At 32.9% G+C, this 14,376-nt stretch overlaps 1 protein-coding gene across 1 annotated transcript in view; it reads left to right on the top strand.

Moving 5' to 3' along the window:
- Nucleotides 1–4,875, top strand: part of LOC143180389 (netrin-1) — a 260,615-nt gene extending 255,740 nt beyond the window's left edge. The window contains exons 5-7 of the mRNA XM_076380084.1: nt 1,109–1,177; nt 3,097–3,307; nt 4,392–4,875. Of these exons, the coding sequence (XP_076236199.1) occupies nt 1,109–1,177; nt 3,097–3,307; nt 4,392–4,536 (425 nt within the window). The 3' untranslated portion in view covers nt 4,537–4,875. The remainder of the gene's footprint in view (nt 1–1,108; nt 1,178–3,096; nt 3,308–4,391) is intronic.
- The last annotated feature ends 9,501 nt before the right edge of the window (nt 4,876–14,376 follow it).

Here is a 14,376-nt window from a genome sequence, read left to right on the forward strand (position 1 = left end):
AAATTAGAATCATACTAGCATAAAATACCATTAAACTTTATGAAACAACATAATGGAAGTTTAAATGTCCAAACGAAAATTAATAAGTCGTTTAGCTGGAAATAAAGTAAAAATGCTAGTTATCTTTACAGTAACAAAATTAAATAAAAATATAGAAATCAAAAATACTGAAATCATTATGTTAAGTCCAAAAAGTAGTAGGTGTATCCATAAAAGAATGAAAAGTCTTGTTTGCGTAATTAAGATAGTGGAATATTGTTCGAGTTACAAATTCTACATAATTTTATATCTTATTCTTAATGCATTTAATTTAACAAATAAACCCTATAGGCTTGATACTTTATAAACTTATTCCAGAAACTGAGATTAAGTAATTCTTAATAAAATCTTACACTAACTTTCCTAAAACCTTAATAATTTCCAAAACAAAATACTGCTCAATCAATGCGAGAAATAATAGATGTTCATACACGTGCTGTAAAATAATTAATCCTCTAACCATTTCTTGTGAAAAGACGTCAAACACGATACATGATACGAGTAATAACTGACAGCATTTAACCCTTCGTTGACAATCTCATCCAATCTTTCTGTGCAGCACACATCTTCATTCTTCTATGTATACAATTCTGAACACATGTTTAATTATATGATTTTTAAACAATTGAATTTGACTCTAACTTTGTCACTATTAAGACATTTGTTATACGCTTACTATTATTATCATCTATAATCTGATATCAATCTTTTTGAAACTGATGAATCTTTTACGCCCATGAGAACAAGGCAGCGAGTCGTGACCTTTGTCATTGAAGGGTTAAACATCGTGCAATGTGTGTCAGTCATGTAGAAAATCAGAATGATCCCATACAATGCTCCCCTGCGTTTTAATTTATTAGATGAGAAGAGATGGAGCCAATAAAAACGCTCAATTCTATTTGTGGACACAAAAGGGGAAATTATTGGCTTAGCATTAACAGAAGAAAAGGGAATTTAACGTGTACGTAAAGGGATTTGAGTTGTAATGATCTTGTATAGCATAAGTGTATCTTTCGAGCAAATTTAATTAAACAGTCGTAGCTTTAATTTCGTACTCTGTTTGTTACAGATCAATGTGGAAAATGTCGTGCCAGCACCAAAAGATTAAACTTGAACAAATACTGCAAACGAGATTACGGTGAGTATTAATAATTTGTTAGCAATCTTCACATTTATGAGAGAAGTACAAATTATCGACAAGTTTTTCTTGCACAAAGTTTTTCTTTCACAAATTTTTGTCTTTTGGCAACATGTAAATTCGTGTTTTAATTTAGTGTTTTTTATTATTATTTTCCGCTATATTTTCTTGTGTGACACAATTTTAAAATAAAAATAAAAATATGTAGCTCCTATCGTGTTACATTATGACTGCAGACATTTTACTCTTCTATGGGCAGAAATTCATAAAAGTTGCCTCTATTGAAATTGTGACATTGCAATGGTATCACTTGTGGTCGCAGGAAAATCGACATAATTTGTTCCTCAGAGCCTTTCCTCGCGATTTATCCACTGTATGACCACTAATGGCATTACTACTTCTTGAACCGCGATCGCTAGTGAAACGGCTACAAGTGGCAGTGGCTGCGTATGGTTGTGGCATAACTTCCCTTCACCATAAGTGGCTACTACTTCGATGTGGAAGCGACCGCAAGTGGAACGATTTCTTTCGCGTCCTCGTATTGAATTTAAGAGAAAAACTGAGAGCCTGTGTTGACCTTAAAAATCATTGAGTTAATATTTTTAATAAATTTTCATTTTAAAATTATGTTTATAAAATATTCGTAGTAAAACAACAGATGACAAATGAACGTCACTCAAAAGTTGTGTATATGGCTCTTTAATATTATGTCGAGCATTAAATATAAATTCATTTTCATTAAAACTTTGCGTGAAATTACTTTTTCAACGCATCTAAATTTTAAATTTGGTTTTCTCGATATCAAAAAAATGTCAATTACATCGACTTGGGTTCTAAGTGTATCATACATAAGATGTTTCATAAGATATGAGACCCACTTCAGGAATTGATTGTATGCCTGTCCACATGCCTGTAACACATGTCCTATCTGTCTTCATCTATGAGATATAATAAATTCTATAAGTAAAATAAACTCTATATTCAGCTTCTTTTTCCATAGACTGTAATGGTTAGGCAATTTTTAAATCAACATTTTGCAGATAAATGGATTGGTCGTGTAGATCCTATTGCAAACAAATTAGTACCAAATAGGAAATATAGCTTATAATATTTTAAGTGGTACGATTTATGCAACTCTTTCCTATATTAATTATATAGAAAATTCTATAATAGATGTCAGAAATTTTAAAGTCTGTTTCTATATGTCAAAATTAAGAGGAAAATGAAGAATAGTAAAACTGTGTTCGAAGTTTCATTTTCAAAATATTAATCGTTGAAAGAATATCTAAAGTGCTTGTGAAATATGTCTGACTAGACCTACTTTATTGTCTTATTCTATTAACAGCGCTGTATGTGATCTGCCTACTGTACGCCGGAAGTAAAATAGATACTTAAGTCTAACACCTTTCAAGCGCATCTTAAGTGTATCTTCAATAATTAATAACTCAAAAACAAAGCCACAAACTCAATATTGTCGTTCTTGATCTTCATTCTACTAGCTAGTAGAATCACTGTTGAAAATTTCTGACACTTGTTGCATGTCAGTGCATTTATCACTGTAAAGACAGATGAGTCTATAATATTAAGATAGATTAAAGAAAAATATTCATTTTTATAGAAATATATATTTTCATTACATATGTATCTATATACATAATTTCTATGTATTAATACAAATTTAATAGAAAAGTAGAAGTATAGAAAAAAACTACAATATGTCAGAAATATTTATACGTATCTCTATGTATACTTTATATCCTGAAACCATTACTCAACACTCTGTGTAATTACTTCATTAATTAAAGAAACTCTGAATTGTATTATCAATGAACACCCTATATGTATATTCCTCGTTGTCCAGAAGAAACAATATCTTAAACAGTAGAACAAAAATTAAAATAATCTTCGTTTTTCCTCAGCTATCCTTGGCAGAATAACAGACAGGCACAAAAAGAACGATGGATCCCCGTCTGGAACGAGCGTATCCGGCTCAGTTTGGACACGTTTCACCTTAAACGTTAATTTCATCTACAAGAAGGCTCCTAACTCGAGGATTCGACGTGGTGACGTGTTCCTCTATGTCCACTCGACTGACCTGGCCTGCAGGTGCCCGAAAATTAAACCGAATAAGTAAGTTGTCTACTCCACGTACTATAGATATAATAATAATCAATAAAAAAAGCTTCAGAAAAGTAAAAAAATTATGCCACGTATATGAAACAGTTCAAAACGAAAGAAGTACCATAAAATAATTCTTGCTTCTTTATGAATTACAAAAACTAGAAACCAGAAATTAGAAAAGAGACATTTACTTTTTTCAAAATCTTGTGCAACCCAACCGTAGACGCATAAAAAAGGTGTGAAATTAGGATGAGATACAAGTACATTTAAACGTAGTTTAAAATTTGTTAAACTTGTTGTGCATAAAAAGATTAATATGGCAATATCATTGTTACATGGATCGCTATGTTTACTATACAATGTACTCATATCATGGACATTTTAATATGAAGTTTATGTAGATGTAACATTTAGAGATTTGCTTCAATGTCCGCTGTCTGGAAATTAAATACTTGGTGTGGTAAGGTAAGGGCAAGGTGTCGATGAATGATTTTAATTATTCAAAGCCACAAAATAATGAAAGTGTTTTCATATAATTCTTTTAATAAAAAACAATCTTTCATCTCAAAACATTAATAACAGAACTAAAAAAAAAACAATTCAGTTTGGATAACAGGTAACAGTATCTTAATAACTATAAAATTCAGAAAAAAGGAAAAAGTTGATCGCCTGTTTCTGTTATATATGTATGAACTGGTAACAGCTGCAGATTAAGTATGGTTGAAAATGTACTGTGACTTCAAAACGAATATAATTGCATCATAAAGAAGTTTAACAATTTTGAGATATTTACAATTTCCCATTCATTGCACCTGTCCCCTATTCTTTAAAAACTTAGTGATTTCTTAAAATCAGTATCTTATACACAAGATATTACTTTTATACATATGAAGCTGACCTGAACAGAGAACTGACTAGAACGAAATGCAATGTCAAATCAGACTTGAACATAGGATCCCAAAGGATTCAAGCTACAGCTTAACTCAATTATGAGGAATACCATCTATGGCATACATTATTAGCTTCTGTGATCTTAACAGGCAAGGTGCAACGCATGACTATAAAATCCTAAAAAGGTGATTGTTCTTTCCAGGTCATATCTGATTCTTGGCCAAGAGAGCGACGGCAGAGGTCAAGGTGGACTGACAGTGACGCAGAGGTCGATTGTCATCGAGTGGCGCGACGAATGGCACCGCCGAATGCGACGCTTCCAGCGAAGGGCGAGATCGTGCCATTGAACTAATTCGCGTCACACCAAGGAAAATAGACGGAGAAAGAGGGGAAGATAGAGTGTGTGGGATAGTGAAATGCAGAAGGTGAGCAAGGGAGGGAAAGAGAGGAAAGGGAGGTAGGGTAAGGACGAGAAAAGAGAGATAGAGAAAACTAGAAGTTATACCTTTGCTCGTATTCGTAGAAAGAGGTGCACGTTCATTTTCAAACTGCCAATAAATGCCAATATATGTACGTACTTTCGCATTACCTACAATTTCGCACGAAATACTCGACAACGTCCTAAGATTAATGATAAGCATCGAGCGAAAGTGAAATGCAAGTGAGAACTTGAAAGCAGAGGGAGAATCTAAAAGTGGACTGAATTGATGGTTTGCATGGTGGCTTTACTGGTGTAAACGGAAAACTTTTTTTTTTCTTCTTTCTTCTTTCTTCACTGTTTTAGATTCCTTTTGTGTTAAAGTAATAGGATATCCTAGAAACTTTAGATAATTTTGTAACACTTTATGTGATATTTATTTAAAACTTAAATAAATCCTATTGATGGATCTGTAGATAAATGTTAATTAATGAAATGGTAGCTTTTAGTGGCAAAGAAACATAATGAAATTGTAAATCATTTTTTCCAGATTTTGAGAATATCAGTGTAGAATTTTTTTCTGTTTTCGTGGATTATCTTAAAATCACTTTAAAGTTTTTGAATGAAGTATCATAATTCTTTACTTTGATAGCACGATGGCACAAAAAGATGTAAATTTAGTGGAATTATTATTAAAAAATTATTTTACTAAGAGACATAAAGTGACATTGAGATAACATTAAAGGAGCAAGAAAGAAATTTTCAGTATCCTATTCTCTGGAAAAAATGTTGAAAAATAATTTCTCTGTGTTTCTTATTGCCAAGCATTTCATGGAACATTTAACTAGAGACACCTTGTATATTTATTATTTGAATAAAAAATTAGCCACTTTATTTTCTAATAATTTCTCAACGATTTGTATAATTAAATATGTAAAATAAGTGAATGAATCTTATTGTACAATATTTATATTGTTAATAATGTCTACAATTTTTACACTTTACACTGGTACACAAAAGATAGACATTTTTCTAAATTAAAAACTAAAAAGAAAAAAATAGATTTCCCACGTGCATTTCATCGAACCAAAAATGCAATATCTTGTACTAAATTAGACTTAGTATTTACATTAATATACAAATCTACAATTTGTATAATCCTTTATAATTAACCAACAATGCGAATCAAAAAGGATTGCGATTACGTTAAATTGTATACAGAAACGTCCGTTTTATAAAAATATAATTCTAGAAATTGATTTTTGTACACGATTAAATGGTGTTGCAAATCGAACACCAACGTTCACTCTAATTTTTGATAAATTTAACGTTTTTAGTCTCCGTTTGCTCAAAATGTAAACAAAAAATTGATAAGAGTATATTTCATCAAACTGCAGTATTCGATAGGGAACTAGAATTAATTGTATCGCATATCAGTTGTACCGTACAAATTTTCGTACAAATGTGTAATTTTTATAGTTTGTTACTGCTGATATCTCGTCAAGTCAACAAATAATTCTACGATATAACATAATTTCTCTTAATGAAAGCTTTAATTGAGGAGGTATTAAGAAAAGGTACTACACAATATAAATCGTACAAAAATAATAGAGACAAAATTTATTTCTATGCAGTATCAAAATAGTAGATAAAAGTAAATGAAATTGTATGTGTCAAACTGTGTATGTTTAATAGCAATTTGTTTGCCCGATTTTCAAATTATATGAAAACGTTAACATTTCAATCTCAGCTTATGGAAACAACTTAACTATGGGTAATTAAGAAGTTAAAAAAAATTATTTGGTATTATATGTTACAATTTTTTCAATAAAATTTATTTTCTCTTATTTCCATTACACTGTTCTTATATTACTTGGTTGACGTATTTCGTAATAAATAATGAAAAAATAAGAATATTAGACTTTTACAAACATTACGAATAACAAGTTTTACTATTTTATTCAGCACAACATAATTTGTCGACTGCAGATTGCTATGCAATTACGAGAAATTTCAATCTGCAAAAAATACAGAATCGATATTTTTATATCAATTGCAAAAGTGTGCAAAAATGTTAAAAATTGATTGCACTTTATAACATAAATATGACGGATGAAACGAATCATTAATTAAACTAATTTCTCTAATTATGTTAGAAAATATGAATTTGCATAAACACCCACAGTGTAATAATTTGTGCAACATAGTGAATCGGGCAGACAAATTTTGATTACCAAATCTTCATTAGTTTCTGATTAAAAATATATTACAAAGTGAACGGAGACATATAATGATCCCATGTCTCTCTTATTGCAACTGTACCATTCATTAGAACAAAGCTTTACAAGCATTTGTAAAGGTACGATCTTTTCTCCACCCTCGTACTTCCCATCTTTCTCATACATACGTACACGTACCCACACACGCGCGCGTACACGCGTACGTATACAACATACACACACGCACACACACATACATACACTTTTTTATTTATTTATTCTCCTCTGAATCGGTTATCGCGAATCGATCACATTTATAAAGATATACGCGTTGAATGTAGATTTTCTTGTACATTTTCTATATAAATTATTAAGATTTTTTTCTAGTTGGTATTATTAATAGTAGTATTATTATTGGTAGCGGTAGCATTAGCAATAGATGTAGTTCTTATTCGAAGGAAAATAGAGGCTAAGCCCGAAATGTGTCGAAATATATCATTCATCGATATCGTACGGTTACTACTTATTGTGAGAGAACATTATCGTAATAAGTGCTGAGATTACGATAATTCTTTCGAATTATCGACGTCGCTGTTTATCCATGAAAATCGAGAGAACGAGGAAACGATATTTATTTTAGTCGACGCGCATTTCTCTTGCGCCTTATCGTAAAATTTCTGTATAAGAAAGTTCTGCGGCGGAAAGAAGTTTTTCGTTCGTGACCACTTAATATAGAATAAATCGTTCTTCCGATATCTAAGACTTGTTTTACCCACGTACCATCCGTGTATGAACTCGACAATAAAGATGACCCGATCGTGGAAATTTTACGAGCAAAACTGTACTTGTAACGAAACTCTCGTGCGAAATCACGGTGAATTAACATACAAGTAAATCGACGAATTTTAAACAAATAAGCCATACTCGAGAAATAAGTTCCTAATTGTGACGGACACTCGTATTGCGTAGCTTCATCTATTTGGAACTCCAATCGAGGGCTACATGTATCGAAAACTAATTCAAAAGCAAAAGAAATTAAAAGCTTACTGCCTTTACTAAATTATGTTAAATAATAGTGGAATCTTAAGTAGTTTTAATGTTTTGAAATCTTGAATATTCAAGAAATTAATAAAAGTTTACAATATGTGAGAAGGTAAAACAGTTTACCAATATGGCAGACTATAAGTTTAGGTATTGAATGTACTTATATACAGGGTGTTTCATAAAACTACTACAAAATTTGTTGTTTAACTGATTGTTTTATTGCCTTACTATCTTTAATTTTGTGAACATGGTGTATATCAAATGATAGTGTCGTTAAAAACTGGAAACATGCATTATAAAAGCACATTAACAGATTATTTTCAAGATACTCTGCATATACCAATTTCTATCAGTTGTAAAACATATCATTTTCCAAGCTACATTTATTTCTCTTCAGTCCAGTATTAAAAATATATTGAAACTTCAGTGAACTCGAATTATCTTATATATTTCTAATATTTCAAATGATATACGGCAGCACGAATTTATTCGATCCATTAAAGCCAAGATCTTTCAAGTGAGACTAAAAGTCAGATCAATTGATTACCTTGTGAATTCTTTTTAAGTACATTCTCTAAGATAAACTTAAAAAAACGAGGAGAGTCTATTTATTAATTAATTATCGAAATCACTCCCAAAGTATTCTTCAACATTTCTCATTTCTTGCATTCGACAATATACCAAATTCCACTATATCAGTTGTAGTATATTAATACCAGTGATTCGTCATTACAAAAAAGATATTAAAGAATTCATTGTATCGCACAGAACAAAATAACGTACGATATATGTGCGATAATTCATCTTTTTGAAAAAAGTCTACAAATTCACTTTTAAGATCCTGGCTCGCTGTAGCGACGTCTGCGTTCTCTTTCCAACCGAAGACGATTAAACTGTTTCATGTACCGTAATCAACGATGTATCTATGTACTTATAATATTTACAAGTATCGAACGTGGCGAGCGTTGAATGCAATCGCACCAGCGAGCCATGCAATCATACATTGCGAAGAGAGCTGGCATATGACTCTATACCTTGAGTACTGGTTTACGTGGCCCTTCCGCGACCTGTCGACGCTAGCTTCGTCTAAACAAATACCTAACAGAATGCACAGTGTTGTCTCGAAACCTCTTTGTGACTTGAAACCACTTAAAAGTCTAAAAATTGTAAGAAATTCATTTTTAGGATCACTAATAACTCTAGGAACTTCAATTTATCTTCTCAAAGCTGGAACGAAAAAGACCAGTTGAAGTGAAAAAGTGATTCCATTAATGGATCGAGCTTATATGAAGACAATACTGTGCTTTCAGAAATACAATGTTTCCTCGATATAAATTCACTGCTCACTTACGAGTTTATAGCGAGGCACACGTTTATAAGGTTCACTCATGCTCCATCCGTGAATATCAATATATTATAACAAAACTTCTTCACTCTGAATGCTTTTAAAGTATATCGAAGATAACAACGAGAAAATACTATAAAAGCCAGATAGAATTCATGGTTAGCAAGAAACAAGACGAGCAAGAGAATTGAATTGAATTAATTCATTTTTGTCTTCGTTACTGACTCTTTCGATGGAGTCTAGAATATAAAACATAGGAAAAAATAAATTACATATTTCTTACGACTTCGACTTGGAAGGGCCACGTGACCAAGAATTAAGGTGACGACTATACTCGAATCGAAGTCCCTCTTCGACAAGGAAGGAATTTTTGTAAAAGAAGAGAAATCGTGCTTCGATTGTCCCCATATCATTGTCGCGAAGTATCCCCCCAACGTTCATTGTCTCCGTCGCCTATGCTACAATTACGTGTATAAAATGTACCAACGTAAAAGATAGCTTTAGTATAAGTAAAGGATATATCAGCTACTCGCAAGACTAGTACATATATTCGAGCAGATTATAGAGGGAGGATTGATCGATATTGCGTGGCTTGTTATTTCGATGAAGTCGTTAACGTCGACGGAATTTTATAGCGTCATCGCGAAGACAAGCGTTTCCTGGTTTCCTTTTATCGTTTGAAACTGATTTTCGAGTAGATATACATCTTCCAGCGTTTTTCATGAAAGGAAGCTTCGAAATTGTGACTCGACGCCATTGTCTTTTGCATTCTGAAATCTTCCGTTTCAATTGCGATGGTTCGTGCGTCGATTTAAGGTAACACATCTGTACATATCGCTTGGCGAATTTTTTTGCGATAGAGTATGATATTTGTGAAACGAAAATTAGATGTTCTGGTCGTCGTGAAGAGGTAAAGAGAAGTGTAGTAAGAAATTGATTAACATCTGCTTTGTAGTAACGTAACAGATTGCGAAAGATCAACGGGTGGAAACTGAATTTTTTTTATTATTATTACGATATGAAGCAACCCTAGTTGCGTTATTCGGTCCCTTTCGCGCGTGTCGAGAATCGAAAGTGTATTATTCATTCGAGAATTGATCGCGCGACGGCAAGATTGTAGATGAAAAAAATGCCATAGCCGGGTTCAAGAATTTCACGAAATCCTTGACCAGTTGTATATCGTAGTATATACACGATGTCACAGTAAGTGTGCTATTTATACCTCCGCATTATTAATCGATTACTGTTGTACCATGATTACGATTTAGATTCGATTAAATTATTAAGTGTACCGTTGTGTATTGTGGTGTAATAAATGTGATTAGTTGTATGAATAATAAATACAATGCATAAAGAAGACACGGTCTGTTCTTATAATTTATTTCCTTGCTTAATCCTTTTAGCGCCCGAATATTACAATAGACATGTCTAGAACACTTGTCTACACTTCTGTACCCATACCAATTTCTGTGCTTTTGAATTAAAATCATTTTTGAAAAAACAATTTTTATACATAAACTGAGGAATTACTTTTTTAATGTAAATTTACTTATTTACATGTAAAATTAAATAAGAGTTACACTTTTAATAAAAATTCTCCCACCTTCACAGAAGTTTATTAGTGCTTCGGCACAAAATTGAAAGTTTTCCCTGCTTTGTGGACAGATGCAAACATATTTTCTCTTTGTACAGTAAAAAGGTAGAGTATTTCAAAATTTTTCAATTTTTTTCAATTCATTTGTGTCGAACTGCAGTTAAGACAAATTTGTTACAAATATATTTAGCGATAAAATATAAAATATGCGAAATTAAGCCCGTTAAAGATAAACAGTAGATAGATTTGAACCTTGTTAATTTAATATCATTCACCTTTGTAAGCAATAATTCAATTAGAGAGAGTAAATCAAAGGCAACATATCATTTTAAAAAATAAAAGATTTATTAATCCCTAGTTACCACTTACTTAATTAACATTAATTTATAATTATTTAAAATTTAAAGGACTATCGTGTTTCACGTTCGAAGTATACGAACGATGTATCTCGAATTCTTAATACTTCCCAAAAGATAATTCGGCACTTGTCAAAATTAAAGATAACTATCAGGAGAAAATGATGCCAAAAGAGGTCTTTCAAATTCTTAATACTTACTAATATATTGCTCGGCTTCTGGCGAAATGAAAGATAAGTATCAGGAGAACATGATACCGAAAGAGGTATCCCGATTTCTTAATACTTACCAATAGGTTCTTTGGCTTTTGGCGAAATTAAAGGTAAGTATCCGGAGAACAGGATACCGAAAGAGGTATCCGAAGTTCTTATTACTGACCAATATGTTCTTTGGCTTTTGGCGAAAAGAAAGGTAAGTATCAGGAGAACATGATACCGAAAGAGGTATCCCGAATTCTTATTACTTACCAATATGTACTTTGGCTATCGGCGAAATTAAAGGTAAGTATCAGGAGAACATGATACCGAAAGAGGTATCCCGAGTTCTTGATACTTACCAATATGTACTTTGGCATTTCGCGAAATTAAAGGTAAGTATCAGGAGAACATGATACCGAAAGAGGTATCCCGAGTTCTTGATACTTACCAATATGTACTTTGGCTTTTCGCGAAATTAAAGGTAAGTATCAGGAGAACATGATACCGAAAGAGGTATCCCGATTTCTTAATACTTACCAATATGTTCTTTGGCTTTTGGCGAAATTAAAGGTAAGTATCAGGAGAACATGATACCGAAAGAGGTATCCTGAATTCCTATTGCTTACCAATCTGTGCTTTGGCTTTTCGCGAAATTAAAGGTAAGTATCCGGAGAACATGATACCGAAAGAGGTATCCCGAGTTCATAATACTTACCAATATGTACTTTCGCTTATCGCGAAATTAAAGGTAAGTATCAGGAGAACATGATACTGAAAGAGGTATCCGAAGTTCTTAATACTTACCAATATGTACTTTGGCTTTTGGCGAAATTAAAGGAAAGTATCAGGAGAACATGATACCGAAAGAGGTATCCTGAATTCCTATTGCTTACCAATATGTACTTTGGCTTTTCGCGAAATTAAAGGTAAGTATCCGGAGAGCATGATACCGAAAGAGGTATCCCGAGTTCATAATACTTACCAATATGTACTTTCCCTTATCGCGAAATTAAAGATAAGTATAAGGAGAACATGATACCGAAAGAGGGCTTTCAAATTCTTAATACTTACTAATATATTGCTCGGCTTCTGGCGTAATGAAAGATAAGTATCAGGAGAACATGATACCGAAAGAGGTATCCCGAATTCTTATTACTTACCAATATGTACTTTGGCTATCGGCGAAATTAAAGGTAAGTATCAGGAGAACATGATACCGAAAGAGGTATCCCGAATTCTTATTACTTACCAATATGTACTTTGGCTATCGGCGAAATTAAAGTAAGTATCAGGAGAACATGATACCGAAAGAGGTATCCCGAGTTCTTGATACTTACCAATATGTACTTTGGCTTTTCGCGAAATTAAAGGTAAGTATCAGGAGAACATGATACCGAAAGAGGTATCCCGAGTTCATAATACTTACCAATATGTACTTTGGCTTTTGGCGAAATTAAAGGTAAGTATCAGGAGAACATGATACTGAAAGAGGTATCCGAAGTTCTTATTACTTACCAATATGTACATTGGCTTTTGGCGAAATTAAAGGTAAGTATCAGGAGAACATCATACCGAAAGAGGTCTTTCAAATATTTAATACTTACTAATATATTGCTCGGCTTTTGGCGAAATGAAAGATAAGTATCAGGAGAACATGATACCGAAAGAGGTATCCCGAGTTCTTAAAACTTACCAATATGTACTTTGGCTTTTGGCGAAATTAAAGGTAAGTATCAGGAGAACATGATACCGAAAGAGGTATCCCGAATTCTTATTACTTACCAATATGTACTTTGGCTTTTCGCGAAAAGAAAGGTAAGTATCAGGAGAACATGATACCGAAAGAGGTATCCCGAATTCTTATTACTTACCAATAAGTACTTTGGCTATCGGCGAAATTAAAGGTAAGAATCAGGAGAATATGATACCGAAAGAGGTATCCCGAGTTCTTAATACTTACCAATATATAACTTGGTTTTTGGCGACATTAAAGGTAAGTATCAGGAGAACATGATACCGAAAGAGGTATCCTGAATTCCTATTGCTTACCAATATGTGCTTTGGCTTTTCGCGAAATTAAAGGTAAGTATCCGGAGAACATGATACCGAAAGAGGTCTTTCAAATTCTTAATACTTACTAATATATTGCTCGGCTTTTGGCGAAATGAAAGATAAGTATCAGGAGAACATGATACCGAAAGAGGTATCCCGAATTCTTATTACTTACCAATATGTACTTTGGCTATCGGCGAAATTAAAGGTAAGTATGAGGAGAACATGATACCGAAAGAGGTATCCCGAATACTTATTACTTACCAATATGTACTTTGGCTATCGGCGAAATTAAAGGTAAGTATCAGGAGAACATGATACCGAAAGAGGTATCCCGAATTCTTATTACTTACCAATATGTACTTTGGCTATCGGCGAAATTAAAGGTAAGTATCAGGAGAACATGATACCGAAAGAGGTATCCCGAGTTCTTGATACTTACCAATATGTACTTTGGCTTTTCGCGAAATTAAAGGTAAGTATCAGGAGAACATGATACCGAAAGAGGTATCCCGAGTTCTTGCTACTTACCAATATGTACTTTGGCTTTTCGCGAAATTAAAGGTAAGTATCAGGAGAACATGATACCGAAAGAGGTATCCCGAGTTCATAATACTTACCAATATGTACTTTGGATTTTGGCGAAATTAAAGGTAAGTATCAGGAGAACATGATACCGAAAGAGGTATCCCGATTTCTTAATACTTACCAATATGTTCTTTGGCTTTTGGCGAAATTAAAGGTAAGTATCAGGAGAACATGATACCGATAGAGGTATCCCGAATTCTTATTACTTACCAATATGTACTTTGGCTATCGGCGAAATTAAAGGTAAGTATCAGGAGAACATGATACCCAAAGAGGTATCCCGAATACTTATTACTTACCAATATGTACTTTGGCTATCGGCGAAATTAAAGGTAAGTATCAGGTGAACATGATACCGAAAGAGGTATCCTGAA

Source organism: Calliopsis andreniformis, chromosome 6 (assembly GCF_051401765.1).
Source record: "Calliopsis andreniformis isolate RMS-2024a chromosome 6, iyCalAndr_principal, whole genome shotgun sequence".
Classification (NCBI taxonomy): domain Eukaryota; kingdom Metazoa; phylum Arthropoda; class Insecta; order Hymenoptera; family Andrenidae; genus Calliopsis; species Calliopsis andreniformis.